An 18,779-nucleotide genomic window follows, 5' to 3' on the forward strand; every position below is an offset into this window, starting at 1 on the left:
CAAGGACATCTTTTCAGGTTTGGGCTTGCTGTGATCTTTACATTTATGGTTTCATCCCATTTCATAAACAGTTGTGGATTTTGTATATATTAACAAAATTTTCCTACTGCTGAAGAACTTTTTCCTTACAAATGCAATAAATGAATAGGAAGTGGTGCTTTTTTCTATATGTGTAGCTGTGAACCTAACTACTGCTGGTGGTAAGCAAATGCTTAGGCAAAGAACAAGAAGGGGAGTTGTAAAGTTGTTCTTGTTCAGCTGGAATTTAGGGTGATGTTGGAATTGGGAATTGAAGCTATTTTAATCTATTACATATTGCAAATGTTGTTTCAAGCAGGAGAGATATGTTGTGCTGGTTTTTTTCTTAATTTCTGATCATTTTTTTTAAATGGACCATTAAAAGAATCTTGAGTAGAAAACTATTTTTTACATAAAATAGCAGAAAATAGCATATTTATGTAAAAATATTTTTTACATAAAATAGAAAGCATCTGAAAAACTGTAATTCTGGCTATGTACTTTTGTCTTAGATTATATATATAGTCATGAGTCCAAAGTAGCTTTATAATATTTGTAAAGCTTAAAGAAGCTGTGATCATTTGGACAGTTCTGCTTCCCCATCAAACAAGAGAAAACGTGCTTTAAATGTTGTGAGCTTGGTGTTTTGCCAGTTCTTTACTAATTTTACATCTAATTAGAAGTGCGTTGAACTCCTTATTTAAGGAAACATGCTGTGAGGGTTGTTTTTTTTTCAATGAAAGCAGAAAAAGCCTAAATCAGGCTTTTCCCCATTCTAGTCCTTAAAAGATGTTCCTATTGTAAGTAATTCCAGCAAATGAACACGGGCACGATCCTTGCTCAGGCTACACAGCTCTTCAACACAGCCTTGCTGGGGTGTGCGTGTGTGTGTATATGTATGCACACACATACCCACATACAGCCACCCACGAGCTCCTGCGGTGCCCGCGGATGGGGAGCTGTGCAGGTTGGCACCCCGCAGCTGGTAAGGACAGGCATGGGGCTGCAGCCTCCGCCTGTAGCTTCAGGGATGGAGCCGAGACCAGCTGGGAACAGTCGCTGTCATCGGAGACGGGCCTGTTCCAGGGATTCAGACCAGGCGGAGGAAGCAACTGCAGGGTGAGCATCTGCTGGACAGCCTTGGGGCTTTCGTTGGCACTTGTGGGCTGCTGCAGGTTAGATATGAAATTATCTGCTGTTGCAGCTTAGGTGATAGGGTTGAGAGGATGGGTCAAACTGCCAGCACCGTGTGAGCTTCCAGGCAGGCTCTTTCTCTACAAGGAGAAACAGAGCAGTATTTCTTCCAAACCTTCAACATGACTTTTGTTTTGCCTCTTGCAGACCTAGTAAGTTAAATTTTGTGGTACTAGCGGTTAAGTAAACCTCAAGCTCTCTTCCAATAACTGGTACTTTGTATTGTTATGCACCATCACTGCTATTTTTTGTCCATGCTGTGGTATCAAAGAAGCCTAAAGAACAACGTGTGTTTAACTCTTTCCCCCCCCCCCCCCCCCCCCCCCCCCCCCCCCCCCCCCCCCCCCCCCTGTGATTTCAAATTAAATAGCAGCAAAAGGGGAGAGTTGTTGCTCTTGAAGTGCTGTTTTTCAGGACACCTTATAGGGATGGCTCTTTGTTCTCCATAGTGTACAGGAGCTTTTGTTTGCTGCTGTCTTACACCACTTGGTATCATGAACTCTCCAGAGGCCTATCAGAATAAACCTGTAGTCCAAAACATGTGCATCATACAGTGTTAGGCATCTCTTTTTGAATTATTTTTATAGGGTTGTGTGGTAGAGAAGGACAAAGACCCAGGGCAGTGAGGGAAAAGGAGCCCGTGGGACTGGGTGGAAAAGACCCAGGTTTATGATCAGTCTCAGGCTCAGTACTTTCTCAGTGGAAAGTCCAGTTTGTGATTCATCAGTTTCCATTGGGGGGGGGGGGACGGGACGGACACACAAACAAAAAACCCCCAAACAACAAAAGAGAGAAGTTTTGTACAAGTCCCTATACTTGCAAAATACAAACAGTGGTGGCGCTTCACTGAAAGTTTTCCAGCAAATTCCCAAATAGCCACGTTCTCTGGCTTGGGGCTCCTTTCCTGCTGGTGGCCCACCAGGTCCTAAGTCTGGCTGTGCAAGGAGCACCATATACGATGTTCCTTAATTTAATAGGAGGTGAATGGTCCTGATTTGATTTCACATATGGATTTGTGGTAGTGCCTGCAAATGGTATTTGCAGTTTTCAGTTCTGTACTGTGTTAGAACAGGTGTTTTGAGGAATCATGTGACTAATCAACTTTGGGATAGAAAAATTCTGGTCTAGCTGCTTCCAGAAACATCTTAAGGGCCTGACTTTAGACTGTGTTGCAATTGGGATTATATGAAATAATGTATATTTAAAAAGAACCGTGAAAGTTTTGAAAAACCTATTACACTATGCTCTTTAACAGCCATACTGAAACAATTTCCTCGATCGGTTCTAGGACTCTCTTAGTACTGGTTTTTATTTTCACTAAAAAAAAAACCCAGAAATGTGAGCTGCAGAATCTGTGGAGTGGCAACTCTGGGAATAAAACTCAGTGATTTATACACTTTTATTTGTAAATATGTCCAAATAATTAAAAGTAAGCAATACTAAGGTTTCTGTAACAAATAGGAATTGAATATTCTTTTTATAGGCGTCATTCAAAAAGCCTCAGCTAGCCGGTAGTGGCACAGAGGCAGTGACCAGCTGCTTTCCAGCAAACAGTAATGCCTGTCATGTTGTGTAAATGGGGGTGACAGCTTGCATTTAATTTAATAACTTTCCCATTCTTAATTTGACTTTACAAAAGAAAAGGGGGGGGGGGAGTGGAATTGAAGAAAAGCAGGGAGCTGGCAGATTTGTGAGAACACTAAATATTAAGTACTGTGAATGTTAGAACTTTTTGAAGTTTAAAAACATAAGTACTGTGGAAGGTGTTCAAGCTGTGAGAAATAAGCTGAAGTCTGAAAACTTCTGATGGCCAAACACAAAGTTTAAAATACTCTTCTGAAATCTGAGTAGCTCAAGGTTTGTTGTCAGGGCCAGGAATAGTTATTGGGAAGCTGAGGCTCCTTTATCTCTGCGTTGCCTATCCTTGGCTCTTCCAAGGAGATAGGAGACAGTGGGCTGGATGGTTGAGAACGACATTGAACAGTTTGTTGGAGGCTTTCTGGAGGTGGCTTTACAGTTTTAGATGTACTTAGTTTATTTTGTGGTGAACAATTGTTTTGTTTGTGTGAAGCTGTTAACTTTCTTTCATGTTTTTTCCAAAATGTTCAGACTTAGCTCTCAGAATCTTTCAAACATGTTGCTGTGCCTAACACCTGTAGCCCAGAAGTGGATATTCCTTAGAGTAGCTTACGTATTTTTAAACATCTGTCTTCTAAATGAAAACACAGCATTAACCCATCAGTGTTAAAGGAAGATCCTTCTCTTTCAACAAAATACTGCTCGGTCACATATTTCTTGCTGTTCATCCAAGTCATCTTTTATTGTTTTGTAGTTGCCTTGTGGTCTTGTATTACATGGAGAACTTCCCAGATAAATGTATACTGCTTCCATACTGCTTTACAGTTGTACACTAAGGACAATTTCTCCATTAATCCTTTCTCTTGTTGCTAAAAAGGACTGTGTGGTCATCACAAATGAGCTGGAAAATATGCATGCAAGAATGAGTGCTCATCCTGTCATGTTTATGGCTTAATTTCTCCAAAGCTTTGGTAGTTCTTCTGTAAAACTCTTTTAAGGAGATTTTTTTTTTTTTATGGGTTAGTTTCTAACCTTGCTTTAAACTTTTTGCTTAACATAAGAAGTATGCTTATTGTGTTATTGTTCTGGCACTAACTGCTTTATAAACATATAAATACTTTTAGTCTTATTTTCTTGGTTTTCTTTGAGCAAAGATATATTCATGTGTGACTAGGATTATTACAGTAATCATGTACTTCACACTGCACAGTGTATGAAACAAATTTTCTCAAAGAAATGGTGAGCCGTGCAGAGGTCTGCTGGTATCACCACTTGCATCAAAGCCAGAACAGCATGAAATTATCCAAATCCTCGGTACTTCATGTTACAGGAGGCTTTTGACTCTGAAATCCCACTCGATGCCACTTTCATTCTTCTGATAACATAGTTGTAGGGAAGTAAGAGCAATTGTAATTAGATCCACATTTCTGGGGATTGCTGGAGTCCCTCGAGGTCTCTGTGTTGCTGTGGGTATAAAGCCAGCCGCGGTCTCCACTCCGCAATGTCTGCAGGAGGCAGGTGGCTGGTCTTTTCCCAAGGCAGCCGGGACCAAAGAAATCCCAAACAGATACAGAAATTAGGGTCACATGACAAATGCGGTGCAGCTTATCCACCTATATCCCTGTTGAAATCCAGGTCTGAGTAACTACCATGTGTTGGATGTGTGGTGATTTGCGCTACTCTACTCCTAAGCCCAGTTGCAGGGGTTGCGAGCGGAGCAGCAGAATTCCTGGGTTGTCAGTGCTCTGGATTTGGTCCTGAGACAAGCTGTAACAGGAAACGCTGAGATACAGAAGAAAACGCAAGCTGTGAAATACTGCAAGATGCTTGCCAGAACCTTAAAAGTACAGTTGGTTTTCGTTGGATTTTTTTTAACTTTTATTTTTTTATTTCAAGAGCACAGTAGCATAGGCAGTGAGCCCTTGAGGAAATGTCTTGCACTTATTCCGCTTCCCATGAGCCAAACATCCCAGTGTCACTTCATATGACAATCTGAGGGTATAGTATTTGCAGGCATAATCTTTCTGTGCAGGCCTGTTGCTAAAAGTTAGTAAAGAGTGGTTATGTACATCATTTATGATAGTTGGTGATAACGACCTAAGTGCCACAACCGTGCTCCGAATAGAGAAACGTGTTTCAGCTTTTTTACATGTTGGTATGTCCTTGCTGCAGAGATCATTGTTCCACAAGTATCTGCTCCTGTGATGTAAACTACACTCTAACTAATGTGAAACAATTTACTTGGCCGAACATAACTCGGAAAGCACAGTTTAGTTTAATTTCTGTCAGTTTTATAGTGGGAGAAGACAATCCTGTTCATATTGAAAAAAGGAGGAGGAGAATGTTTATTTATTTGTCACATCGGTGTTGGATCTTGATGGTGGAGTCTTTACCCAGGCTGTTGTTTCAATTAGGGGGGAAATTGTCTGAGCAGAGCATAAGTTCATTTTAATGTTCAGATAGAAGGAAATGTCCCGATTTCAGGTACTTGCATTGAAGATTGGTTCTTACAGTGTTCCTCTGCTGGCACTATCAGTTGGTGTGTGTATTGCACACTCCTGGCTTCTCTGTGTTTGAAAGCACTCGCCCGATACTGAGTGCAGGAGGCTTAAGTTAACAGTGCCACCAAGGTGTCACAGCACATCTCAGTTTGTAGGGACACAGGTTGGAGGGGAACTAAGCAGTCTCTTTTATAGGAGACGTTGGGTGCCACTGCTGTTGGAGGGGTCCCAGCAGGGACCGGGGAGCAGATAAGGAAAACATGTGTCTCCTTGTCGGGAAGACCCAGTGGCCTGCAAGAAGCAGCAGAGCGCTGTGGCTCAGCATTTGATACCTGCTTAGGAATTCAAGAACCAAGTATGATATTAAGTATTACATCTTTTCAAATAATTTTTTGGAAGTTGAGACTTGTTAGCTGTGGTCTGGGTGTAATGTTGATACTTTAAACCTTCTAGTAAATGATGATACAGTTGTTCCTTAAATGTGAGCGCTGGTTGGACAGCCTGGAAGAGGCTGAGTTGGGGTTTGATAATTGTCACTTAGATGTAGTCTTTGTTTGTATGAACATTTTAATGTTACAGGAAGAAAGCTGATGAGTGGATTTGGAGGTAAAAACCAGTTAGTACTTGTTTTTGTGTCTGTTTATTCTTACAAAAAAATTTAGAAGTGGTCCAACTTTCTGTTCAGGTGATTCTGCTGAATGATAGCTTATTTTAACATAATAGCTGCATCTTTGGGTTGAAGCATGCTCTTTGGAGACTGAAAAAAAACCCATACAAAAAAAAATTAAAAAAAAAAAAAAAAAGCCAGTTGGAACAAAATTAGGGACAGGGAGTCTCAGTCACATTGTAATGTTCAAAAACAGAAAAAGGAAAAAAGAATCTCTCTGTTCTTATGACTCTACATTCTGTAGTAGAAGCCAGAGCATGTTAAATCATTGTAGCCCAAGTGGGAATAAGGCTTGCATCTCTCCACTGATACTCTTTTTTTTTTTTTTTTTCCCTTGCTTGTTCACATTCTGAAAGGGACGATGACTAGTATCCACTGCAAAGCATTATTGAATTTACTTTTTTCCTTATTTCTAGAAGGCAGTGCAAGCTACCCGCTGCCACAGCAGGAGAGGAATTCACAATGCTCATGAGGAGGGTGGCTGCTTTGGCAAACAGCATGACTAGGATATGGCATGGATGGCTGTAGAGGCAGGAACAGTGTCTGGAGGGATGATGTGTGTCGGGGTGCTAGATGATCAGTGTTAGCCCTTGAAGTGTATTTTTGGTAGGCTGGGAAACTTGGAGCAAGTTTTGGATATTGCAGCTACTTTATTCGATTGTGGTTACTATGGTCATGGTTTGCTGTGGTTAAAAATGCACTGCTCTGCTTGCTTTGCTTGGCTTCTTTGTAAAGGGCTTGTAACCAGTGTGTCCTGGCTGTGCTGGCAGCGTGGACCTTATTTGAAGGAGTTTATTACTATTAGCATGCCAGGTGCTTAACTTACCTGTTTTTTAATCTTCCTAAGCTTGCTGCTAGCCAGTGAAATGGCAAAATTAGGAATTGGAAAGCAATTGGATTATTTATATTATTTAAAAAAAAAAATATATGTTCTAGTAACACAGCAGATCTTGAAATATACTCGGTGTTGGCCAAAATCTCAGCAGCTTTCCATTCCCTTCCTTGGTGTGGCAGGACAAACCCCATCAGCAGGGCTGGCCCCCCGTCCTGCAGGTCCCCTGCCCGCACACGTTGCTGCCTGCTCTCATCGCTTTGTTTTGGATTTGCCCTTACCCGCCGCAGTGGCTGGCTGGGAAGAAGAAATATGCAAATGTGGCTTTGGAAGAAGTTGTGCTAGTTATGTCAGTGGCTGGCCAGAAAATGATAAAGTTTAATAAACGTGGTGTGCTGTCACAGGCACAGATAAGGAGTGGGAGCTCACAGGGCAAAGTGTCTCTGCAGGAGCACTTTAATGCTGGTCTCTTTTGGATTCCAACCTTCTCTAGGGAAATGCATGTGACTTATTTATATCGGGGTTTATTTCAGTTTAGTTGAAGTTTCCATTTTAAAATTTGCGTCTTCATTCAAGCAGTGCAGTACTCCAGCAACAGGAGTGACAGCTTGATAGCTGCGGAGGCTGGACATAAGGCTTGGAAATAACATCACAAGCAGGCACATCGGTCTCATGCAAAGTGGAAAAACTTTGAAGGTGCTCTCGGATTCCTGAATTGGGATTTTCCATGAATGGCTCAGTTTTCTGACTTAGCTGGTAGTGTAAACAGCACATAACTGTAAGTCTGGGCAGAAGTGGCAACTTCAAGCAGTGAGGTTAATCATGTATAATCATGTATGGAGATGGTATCTGCCCTCTCTTTGAACATGTCTTGACACTTTATCTCATTTTTTTTTTCTTTTTTGAGTAGGTGATTAGCAGGTTACTTGACACAAGCTACTGTTGTCAGCTTTTAGTGTCATTGCATCAATCTGAAAATCCCATGTAACCAAAACACTTTTTCTTGCGTGCTTATTCTTAGTCATACAGATGGAAATTGCTGTATATGGGATTTTAAATGCAAGGATGCTAAATATCTTTGCTGTTCTATGGAACAGGTAACTGCTTGATCTGATCTGCAGAATGTTTCAGTATCATAGTTACCTAAGGCTGAAGACTAGTCATCTGTTGTCACTCAAAAATGTATGCAGATTGTAGCATAAAATGAGTTGTAGTTTCTATGTTGGGTGAAAAATCCAAATGCCAGTGGTGCTGAGATGGGTCAGGGGCCTAATTACAACCTTTTGCATAGCCTTTATAATAAGCTGTGGTAGTGAAATTAAATACTTGGGTGTAACTGGCTTCAGTAAGAACATCTTGGTACCATTATGCAGAAAACCAGTGCCAAGAGGGGCTTATTAGATACTTGGATTTTCCTGTGACAGGGAGTAGAACTTCTCTGGGTGTTTCATAGTGTGTATCATTGCTAAATACAGATGTTACATGTGAATGATTAGTGGTTTGTAGATTTTTTTTTTCCTTAAACACATGAAACCACTGAGTAGCTTCTTAAAGTCTCTCTAGATGTTTGTAGTAAAAACTGGGCACAGGTACAGAGCTCTGCAGCAGAAACCCTTGGGTTTCTGTGTGCCAGTTGTAGACTTAATGATACTTGCGCATTGCTTTCATTCAAAATCTGTTATAGTCTGATATATGTAGAAAATTTGAGTCTTATTTATGACTAATATGATAGCTATAGACAAGCTTGAGCAACTATTGCAGTTGATACTAAGCTCATAACGGACGACTAATGGAGTTGATAACCAGTTTTTCTCCCGCCCCCCCCCAGTACTGTGGACGTAGGGAGCATAGATCTTTCTGGCAGGCTGAAGGGGTTGAATCGATCATGAACAGGTAGAGTATTCAGTGTATAAACCGCGCTGTGATATGCCGGGCCAGGAGGGAGAAGTTTTGAGTTGTTAAGCTGAGAAGACATTAAATATTGGATGAGGAGTGTGAAGTGGTGGAGGTACAGATCTCTGCAGCATACGTGAGGACCAGTAACCAAGGTATTGGTTATGTGCGAAGCTACTTTTTTGTGTCATTCAGAATTTGAAATGGAAATAGTCTTTGAAAGACAGCTTGCTTGTGTATTTTGCCTGAGCACCATCGGGGACTGCAGACAATGGTGTGAAGATGGTGTGTCGGAGGCTGGCACGGCTGTTGCCCCGTGGAAGCGTGAATGCCCGCTTGTCTTCTGTGCTGCTGCCAGAGAGCTTCGTTCCTGGCCCTCGGGACAAAGTCATCTCAGTTACCTTCTCTTGTTCTTTGTTAGTGTGAGGTTTAGCTGCTTCAGGGAACCAGAAGCTCATTTGAAAAATTAAATTGAAAGATGGGAAAGAGACCGATGTTTATCAGGAAACTTATTTTTATCACTCTCTCTGTTCCTTCTCTTAAAGTATAGCCGCAGTTCATAGCTGGCAACTTCTTGAAAGCTGCTTTTTCACTATTGTCCCCCCAAAACTGGCTGTAATGTCATGACATGGATGGAAGAAAGGGAGCATTATACTTAAGAACGTTAGATAAGGCTAAAAACTGACGCAGTTTAGAGTATTTCTTAATTTTACGATTTCTATCTCATTTGGTAGCAGCAGTAGTACTTCGCATTAAATAAGGACATCCATTTGGTTCTTTATAAGTGGAGTATTCTTCCCTGGTTGCTAAAATAAATCTTCATACTGCTTTTGGTGCAGTTATTTTTACTGTGTAAAATTGACTATAGATCTCTCTTTTTATTGTCATTATAGAAAACCTAGAATAAACTCTCAGTTGGTGGCACAACAAGTTGCCCAGCAATATGCAACCCCACCGCCGCCTAAGAAGGAGAAGAAGGAGAAAGTGGAAAAACAAGACAAAGAAAAACCTGACAAAGAGAAGGAAATCAGTCCCAGTGTTACAAAGAAGAACACTAACAAGAAGACTAAGTAAGTTTGAAGGATGCGCTGTTAAATGTGATTTCAGTAGCACTGTGCATTGATTAATTGTGCAGTTAAACTAACATCTTACTCTACTTCTTCCCTCCAATTCTTACAGACCAAAGTCAGATATTGTGAAAGATCCTCCTAGCGAAGCAAACAGTATACAGTCTGGGAATACTACAACAAAGACCAGCGACTCAAATCACACTTCAAGGTAACTTTAGTATAAAGCTGTCAGTATCTGAGCACTAGATAAAGAACAGAGACCTTTTTTTTTTTCTTCTTTTTTTTCTTTTTAAATGGACAGAGACAGAGTACTGTCTAACCCACAGGGTCTGCCAGTGTCAGTATGGCAAGACCATCAGTGGCTATGAGCCTTCTCCATGTACAGGCACTCAAACAGTGCTGGTGAGAAGAGATTCAGGCATTGGAAATATTAGTTCTGTTGTCCACTCAGTTTTTGCTTCTCTGCTAAAATAATGGTACTGTCAATTGGGCATTAAAGCCACAGTGGGGGGAAAAACATTAACCAGCAATTGTGGTCGTCTTCATCAAATTCTTAGCATCACTTGATAGCAGTAACAAAGGTTACTTTTTCAGTTCCATATCCATAGTTCAGTCACTGTAATTTTCAAGATAATTTTCCAAGTATACAGGAATTCAGTCTGCATGAGCAAATTTGCTAGAACATTGCAATCAACAAAAAGCATGAATGGTTGGTTTCCTATTTGTCCAAGTTTCAAATGAGTGGCTGTCTACGGAGAGAGGTTTATTCCTGGCCTTGCCTATACTGCATGCTTGTTTTCTTTAAGCGGTGTCTTGTGCTCTGTTTCTAAAATGAAAAATTCAGCATCTAAGAACAGTTTTTATATTACTGAACTTAGAGAGCTACAAGAGGCTGAATTCAACTGGGTGCTTTGCCTATAGGGGCTATATGAGAATTGCATCTCTTTAAAATGGGCTGTAGTAAGTATTTTACAGTGAAACCACATGAATTGAAAAAATATTAGTTAGCTGCAAACATTTGTAAAGCACATGGGAAATATGGTTAACACTGCTGTTAGCATTCAGTTTGGCAAGACATGACTCTACAGAAAACTGTTACCTTGGTAGTTTTTAAGTAATGGCATGAAAATCTTTAATGATAAGAGTGAATATCCTTTACACAGGAACTCGCTTGAATGTAGCCAGGGCAGTGTGAGACTTGCTGTGCTAGAAGACTGAGCTGTTTGCCGGGACTACTGTTAACTCTTCCTCAGCCCCCAAAGACTGAAGTTGCCATTCCTGATTTGATTAGAGAAATACAATGTTATTGCAATGTTGTTTTTTTGGTCCTGTTGTGTTTTTTTTATTTTTTTTAAATGGGACTTATTTTGAGACTTAGGATGCAGGGTACTTGATGCACTTGACTAATGATATAATATTAAATTGATAGATTACATAAAATAATTGTTTTTACTCCTTTGAAGGAGTCACTCTGTCTACTGCAGTCTTTTAGTCCATGTTTTGTGGCAAGCTTTTGTCATTCCTTATTAATCCTTAATAATATCAAGTCTGATTGGGTATTTTTAAGGGATACATCATCTCCTTCAGTTCCTAAACACTCTTTTTAAGTATTTAGTTTAGTGGAACCTTACTTGCAATTCACTGCCCTCAGGAGTACTGTCAAGAGTCTTTTTAAAGGATCTGAATTTTACAGAGTCACATCTGTTCAGATTTTTTTCATGCCCAGATTTCTTAACTGTTTGTTAGTTTTGTAAATTGTCTTTTAAGGTTCTCCAGATTTTTAAGAAATCTGGTTTGGGCTTCTTGAATACTATGCCTATTTCTGACAAAATATCTTTGTTTGTTCCATGCCTTCCTGTGCATGTGTGCAGATTGATTTTGAAACATATTTCTTATTTGGCCATGAACGTTTTTAGCTATAAACGTGAAGCATCAGTGTTTAATTTTGCAAAATAACATGAATGGGCCGATCCCTTTGCCTTCTATAGGAAGCAAAAAACATGCATGTGCTGAAGAGACTGTCTGGAGACTTCCACCTGTGCTTAATCAGCTCTTTGCACAGGGGAGACCCCTAAAACCTCCTGCAGAAATGGTTGGAGGGCTCAGTTGTAAAACTGACGTTGAGAATGTGTTTGTGAACAGGACTGTGGACAAATCCTGCACCTCAGCTCTGCTTCCCCCCAAGTCCTTCCATGTTACTTTGTCATGGCATTTAGGGATGCATGGGCAGTTTCATTCGGGTGCTCAGTGCGTGGCTTGTCTCAAAGGCTGCTGGTAGCGGGAGCTGTTCTGGGCAGAATGTAATGCAGCTTAGGCCACATCAATTCCTTTCTCTCTTTTTTTCTTCTCCCCCACGCCCCCAGTTATGGCTATCAGCACTGGCTTTTGACAAGCAATAGTGGGAGTGCGTGTTCAACACTACAGAAAGGTGGAGGCAATAAGGTCTGTTCCGGTATCTGGGCCAGCGTTTTTTGGCTGTTTCTGAGTACAAGAAAAAACAAATGACCCAGGCAAATTACAGGAAGAACTGGGTTTCCTAGAGGAACTCGGGGCTTAGGGAGGAAAATACGTATGCGTACTACGCTTCCGGGAACGCTTGTGCTGTGTTTGCTGCCGATGCTTTGGGGGCAGCCTGCGTCTGCTGAGATGCTATCTGAAGGCTGACGGAAACCCCAAAACTCGCTGAGCTAGCTGGCCTTTCTTGTTGCCCACAAACAGGGTGACATCATTTAGCCTAGCCTGGGGTTACGTGTTGAATTTCCCAACTCCCGTGAGCACGTATGTACAACACATATGCGTGGGCGTGTGTCACACCGCTGCGGGAATTCACGAAGCACGGCTATGGGGCTGAAAAGGCTGGTCACTAACAAAGGGGCTGTTTTTCAAGTAGGAGGTTTTACTGATGGTTATCCCAGTGTAGCAGTATTTTTAGTTGTATTTTCTAGCCTTTGCTGTGGTACTTGTTAAAAATTGAAAGTGTCTCCTAGGTTAGATGTGAAAATACTATTTTCAGTGCGGTAACTTCATTTTTGGTAAGGAATCTTGCAGAAATACCATTGTTCTATTTTTGAAGCCGTACATCTGTCCTTAATACTTTTTTATATTCTGTCCAGTTCTAGAATACCACTTGGATGCCTACTACTTAAGGACTGTCCCCTTAACTTACCGCTGCAAGCCACTGAATATGCATGGCCGATACAAAGTCGGCTTAATTTCCTCTTTTTTTCGTTTCGACCACACTAGCCTAGCTGCAGATGAGGAGGAGTAAAGGCAGATTGGTTTAAAAGCTGGAGCTTGATCCCAAAGTAAACTAACCGTCCCTCCATCCCTTGGAATAAGGCAGTTTTCAGCAAGCTACTTTTCACTGATGTATAAAGACTCTCCTTTTTAATTTCCCTTTTGGGAATATTCTGCTGCTTAAGCCTGACCCTTAATTAGGAGTAAAAGCTGTGAATTGCAGCAGTTGCTGTGGATGACTTGGAATTTGCTGGTAGCTGAAGGAGTGTCCAAGTTTTGTTGTATCAGAGCTTTGGACCAGCCCCTGAAATGTGCATGAATGTTGGCTTCCTCGAGTCTAGACCCTTATTAGCTACATTACTAACTGAATGATAGCACAGCATGCAAATTACTGAGATAATCCTGAGCAATAAATACCAATGTGTTCTTTTCTGGTGGGTTTTTTTCCCCCCTTTTAGTCTTTTTCTCCCTTCCTCTAACCAAAAGCACTAGCTGCAAGAAATACTGTTGTACATACTGGATTTTATTTACAATAACCTTGTTCCAGAGGGAACATTTTGAGCAATTTTATACATAGGCTGATTGGGCATCTGATTTGTATAAGCTCAAAGCAGTTGCGAGAGAAGCCAAGTTGTCCCAGTGCCTGTGTTGTTTGCAGCTGCAGAGTTCCAATATGGGAATGAAAGAGCTGTGGTCAAATGCTTTCATGTGGTTTTGTATTGCAGAGTCACAGCCTTGTCTCATAACATCAGGGCACATGATGAGATGGTGAATTTAGATAAGAGAACTCTTTCATCTGCCGCTTGGGGAGGAGATCCTTCGGTCTGTCTGGCTCCTGGCCGCTTGGCTCTGCTGTAGTGTCCTCCTTTCTGGCAGAGTTGGGTTAGGGATAAGTCTACAGCAGATGCCCTTTGCAGAGCTCTGCAAGACAGGTCTTTCCTCTGGGGCTGAGCATGCTGCTGCAGCCCTCGCAGCCCGGGCTGTCACAGGGAGCAGGTCAAACCTTTGTCCTCTGCTGTGCAGCGCTTGCTGCTGCCTAGGTTCTCTTCCCAGTTATTGCCATCTGTGCAGGCGAGTGGAGGACGAGTCACACTGAGTTTGTTGTCAAATGCTTTTTCTAATAAACTTTTCCTTTCTTGTTTGTTTTTATCCTTCTTATAAATGTTTTCTCATTTGTTTTAGACCCAGACTGAAAAATGTGGACAGAAGTACCGCGCAGCAGCTGGCAGTCACAGTGGGAAATGTCACAGTAATTATCACAGACTTTAAAGAAAAGACTCGCTCTTCTTCCACGTCGTCTTCTACAGTGACCTCCAGTGCAGGATCAGAACAACAGAATCAGAGCAGCTCAGGCTCTGAGAGCACAGACAAGGGCTCGTCCCGTTCCTCCACGCCAAAGGGGGACATGTCGGCAGTCAACGATGAATCTTTCTGAAAATTGCACATGGAATTGTGGAAACTATGAATCAGGGTATGAAATTCAAACACTCCACCTGCCCATGCTGTTCAAATCCTGGAGAGCCTCTTCTGCGCTTGAACACACACTTTCTTGGACATCAACCTCTTACCGATGCAACCAGGATATAATTTCTGCTTGCCGTGGGCATCTGGCCACCAAGGAATTTCTCACCCTAACAATTACTCTTGACACTTTTATGTATTCCATTGTTTTATATGATTTTCCTAACAATCATTTATAATTGGATGTGCTCCTGAATCTACTTTTTTATAATATCTGCTGTGCACAATTTTCCATGAACATTACAACTTTTTGTTTTGGGGTCGGGAGCGGGTGGGGAGGGAAGGGAGCTTTATTTATTGCATTCACAAACTCCATCCTCTTTCAACATATCCTTTTTAAGTTCAGTTCTTCTTCCAGTTATACTGTGTACTATCAGTTTTGATATAAATTATATATAAATATATATATAAATAAATATATATAAAGGGTTATTTGAAACCAATACATGGAAACGCTGGTGCTTGAAACACTGTGAAGTGAAAAAAAAAAAATAATTGAACCGTTCAAGATCTGGGACAGTCCCCTTCTGTGAAAGTACTGAAACTGAAATGGAACTGGTCTTAGGTGAAAAGCGTTCCTGAAGGTTTGAACCTGGATGGGGATCCATTCTCTCTATTGTTCCTTCCCTGTTTCTTCCCTAGGCAATGGCTAAAATGTACTGGACACACAGTTTTGATTTTTATAGCTTGGGATCTGAAATGAGAAAAGATTTGCTCCAGGTAGCTTGTATTTCCAGTAGGGTAACTTGGATTGGTGGTGTGCAAGTTCGTGCCCGGCTGGAGCGTAAGCGTTCGCAGCCAGACTGGTGTTGGCATGCCACGGAGTCATGTATTTTGGTAACGTGAGCATTGCTATGTTGTGCATAGCCAGTCCCACAGATATTTGGTGGTTTTAGATTTAATTAATTTTGTCCACCTGCATCAGTAACCGAGGTAACTAGAACTGGAGTGGTTTGAAGGCAGCAGGGAGCCGTAGGACTGGGAGCGAACAGGCGCTCACTCCAGCCAGCGGCATGTGGGTCCCTGGTCGTCAGCCCCCTTCTGTCTGTCTCGGCCGTGCTGTTGGGGTGGCTCTTCTTGAAGTCCATCTGTATTCCATTTCTGAACAGCATCTCGTCCAGGGATGATGTTGGGCTTGTCAGCATTTGGATGCTTCTGGGTCTCCTGCTATGGGAGCAAAAGTAGGGAAAAGCTTTTATGCTGGCAAGTGAGTGACATGCGTGGCTCATGCTCATGACCAGCATCTCCATTCTTGCTCTAAAGCTATTCAGACTGTAATTTCTTTTCCTGGCCTGTTAGTGTTGCTTTGCAGTTTACCTTCCATGCATTATCCTGCTAAAACACTAGGCTGAAGAGGTGAAACAAACTTCTTTTTTAAAAAAACACACAACAAAACCCAAACCTCTTTGGCTTTTCATCTTTATTTAGTGGCCCCAGGGTGCTTTGTAGTAATTTCAGGCGCAGAGGCTGTGGCATTCATTTGACATCAAATGCATAACTTCTGGGCGTGAGGAAAGAGGGCCACATTTTGACAACTTTGTGCCAGCTTGTTATATTGTGAATTATTTGCTTAGCAAGAGTAATTTCTCTTTGTGGAGGCAACTGATTTAAGATTTCTTTTAAAATCTGTGTGGTTTTGAGTAGCAGACATAGGTTCCTTTCACACTGCTGACAGAAACGTGCAAGGGATCTGTTAGAACTGCTCGAGGGTACGTGCAGTGGCAGTGCCTTTGCAGCAGTGGTTTTATTCTGGATACGTTAGCATGGGCACCCCGACTTAATTCTGCTTATATTCACAGTATAGGCTGTCTTTACCTTTTTAAGCATTTTTAAAGTATTTATTAAAGAACCAAAGGAAACCAGATGCTTCCTATGAGCATCAAGACAATTTATTATACATAGTTTTAAATACTATGAATTTCTCAATCCACATTTTAACATTAGTGGGATATTGCAAAGACATTCCTTTTCCAGTTTTTACTATTCCTTTAAGGGTCTCAGGGAGGGTAAACTGGTCAGCCATATTTATTTATTTTACTGAAATGTATTGGAATAATTTTTTAAGAGAGATTTTTTGAAGATGCCCCTGAACTTGTATATTTTGCACTGCTTTATAAATGATCCATTATCAATTAGGCTTGCGTGCATCTTGGCCGTGATCCAGTGAAGAGTGTGAGCGAGCGGCGAGTCCCTCTGGCTTCAGCAGGGCAAATTCTGGTGCTTCAAGTCAAACCGCGCACTCACCTTCTTCGTTGAATCTGGGAATTTGTGCAAAAAAAAAAAAAAAAAAAAAAAAAGCATTGTGTGTACCAGGAAATTGCTTCTTTTTCAAGTGAAAATGGACCTGTAGATCAGTTGAAAAAGCTTTAACGCCGTAACCAGCTACTCATGGCTACTGGTAAAGTCAGTAACATCTATCTCTTTTGGGCGTGCCTCCTCAATAAAGTAGCTTGCTATAAATAAGTAGGAAAATTTCTTTGGAACAAGTGACCTGTAATTCTGCATTCAATAGAAATTGCTAGCTAAGCATCGAACCTCCCCAGCCTCATCCGTAGCTGTTGTGTTGTGGATTTGAAGGATAACGTTTGCTTTTACACTTGATTTCTGAAGTTAGCATACTCACGGCACGCGTCCACGGGTGGGATTCCCTCCGCGCTGTGTCTGTGGGATACCCCGCTGTTGGTGGGGAACGTGTTTAAAAGCCAAACCAACCAAAACACTAGTGTAGGGGAAGGACCAGATTCGTGGTGTTCAGTGGCACAGAAAGCAGGTAAGTAAAGCACAGTGTTACATTTGCGAAGTTTCAACTCTTACACAGACACACACACAGACACACACACACACACAGAGACACCAACACAGCTTGCCTGACTTGCTCAGTTTGACGTAGTTCTGCAAAGGAAAAATGACAGCGTTTTACACCACCAAGCTATTTATTTTAATTGGAACACTTTGCTTGTTTCAAATTGGACAGATCAAAAATTTGGCAGCAGCTTCCGTGAGTTTATTTCCACTGAGATGTTTTCACCTGCCTTACCAAGATCATTCTCAGTCTACTTTTTTAAGCTCTACCATAAACTTAAATTATTGAAAATTTATTAATTGCTGACTATATAATAACCTTTGCTTGTATGTAACCGAATGGTTTTAAGAGCCAACATTTAGAGTATGACAATGGAGCTGAACAGTTTTTAATGCGCAAGCAGTTCTGTTCTTGTGTATGACTTGTAACCTTAATTTACTGTGTAAAGATGGTTACATTATTTCCTTAGCTTTGTTTGTTGGAGACAAATATAGAATGCTTGTTTAAGTATGTCAAAACATAATCTTATCTTGTGGATTTTTATGTTAATGTATTATACGAGCTATATTTTTCATTTGCCCAGAAAGACAGCTTGTATAACGCTTTTGAAAGTTTTTCCGCTCTGTAAAGTCTTTAGAGCTGACAGTCCTGTTAGGTTTGTTTTAATCTTCATGCTAAAGTGTCAATGGTGGTTTTGTGAACTGGTCAGAAATTCACAGGTCTTAAATGTTTTTGGGAAATTTATATTGGACACTGCTCTTTGTCTAGCAAATAAAAGATGTTAATATATTCCTGTTACTGGCATGTGCACGACTGTTATTAGAAGCCACTTTATCATTTTCCTGCTTTAAATAGAAATGTCTATTTATGAATTCTGCTTGTAGTTTTTTCACAAATAAAATAGTAAAATTTAATTACATCTGAAAGCTCTCTTTTTTGGGAGATGCCAGTACTGAGAAAAAGTGGAGAGTCTTGTTGTTGAAGCAGTTTGTCAGTCTGTACGTCTTGCCCGTGAGCCACCGCTCGAGCACCCACTTCTGCAAACACTGGGTTGTGCACACAGAAAACTTCAGTCGAGTGAGTAAACCCAGTTTGTTCGCTGGGACTGACGATGTATGGAGAGTTTGTGGCAGATGTGTCTGCAGAATTTGGGTTCTGATAAATCTTTTTTCTGTAGCTGCAGAAAACGGTGAGGCTTAGTGCAGAGGGTTTCGGTGAGAGCCCTTGGGAGTTCCTTCAGCTGTCTTGTGCTAATGAACTCCCACGAGTAAAACTAATAAAATTTAATTGAGAGCCTAATTGTATTTTTGTAGTGTAAAAATACTGGTATTTTGCAGGCAGTATGCTGGTCCTCTGCCTAGGAAACAAGGTGATGCGAATTACTATGCTTTTTTTAAGTTTGTATTTCCCCCCCACCCACCCGAGACAGGAGATGTGTGACTGAACTGTTCACATATGAAGCTGA

At 41.2% G+C, this 18,779-nt stretch overlaps 1 protein-coding gene across 1 annotated transcript in view; it reads left to right on the forward strand.

The window, feature by feature from the left end:
* LOC121087377 (RING1 and YY1 binding protein) overlaps positions 1-18,228 on the forward strand; it is a 46,932-nt gene extending 28,704 nt beyond the window's left edge. Inside the window, exons 3-5 of the mRNA XM_040592314.1 lie at positions 9,577-9,753; positions 9,863-9,961; positions 14,173-18,228. Of these exons, the coding sequence (XP_040448248.1) occupies positions 9,577-9,753; positions 9,863-9,961; positions 14,173-14,425 (529 nt within the window). The 3' untranslated portion in view covers positions 14,426-18,228. The remainder of the gene's footprint in view (positions 1-9,576; positions 9,754-9,862; positions 9,962-14,172) is intronic.
* The last annotated feature ends 551 nt before the right edge of the window (positions 18,229-18,779 follow it).

Source organism: Falco naumanni, chromosome 4 (assembly GCF_017639655.2).
Source record: "Falco naumanni isolate bFalNau1 chromosome 4, bFalNau1.pat, whole genome shotgun sequence".
NCBI classification, from domain to species: Eukaryota; Metazoa; Chordata; class Aves; order Falconiformes; family Falconidae; genus Falco; species Falco naumanni.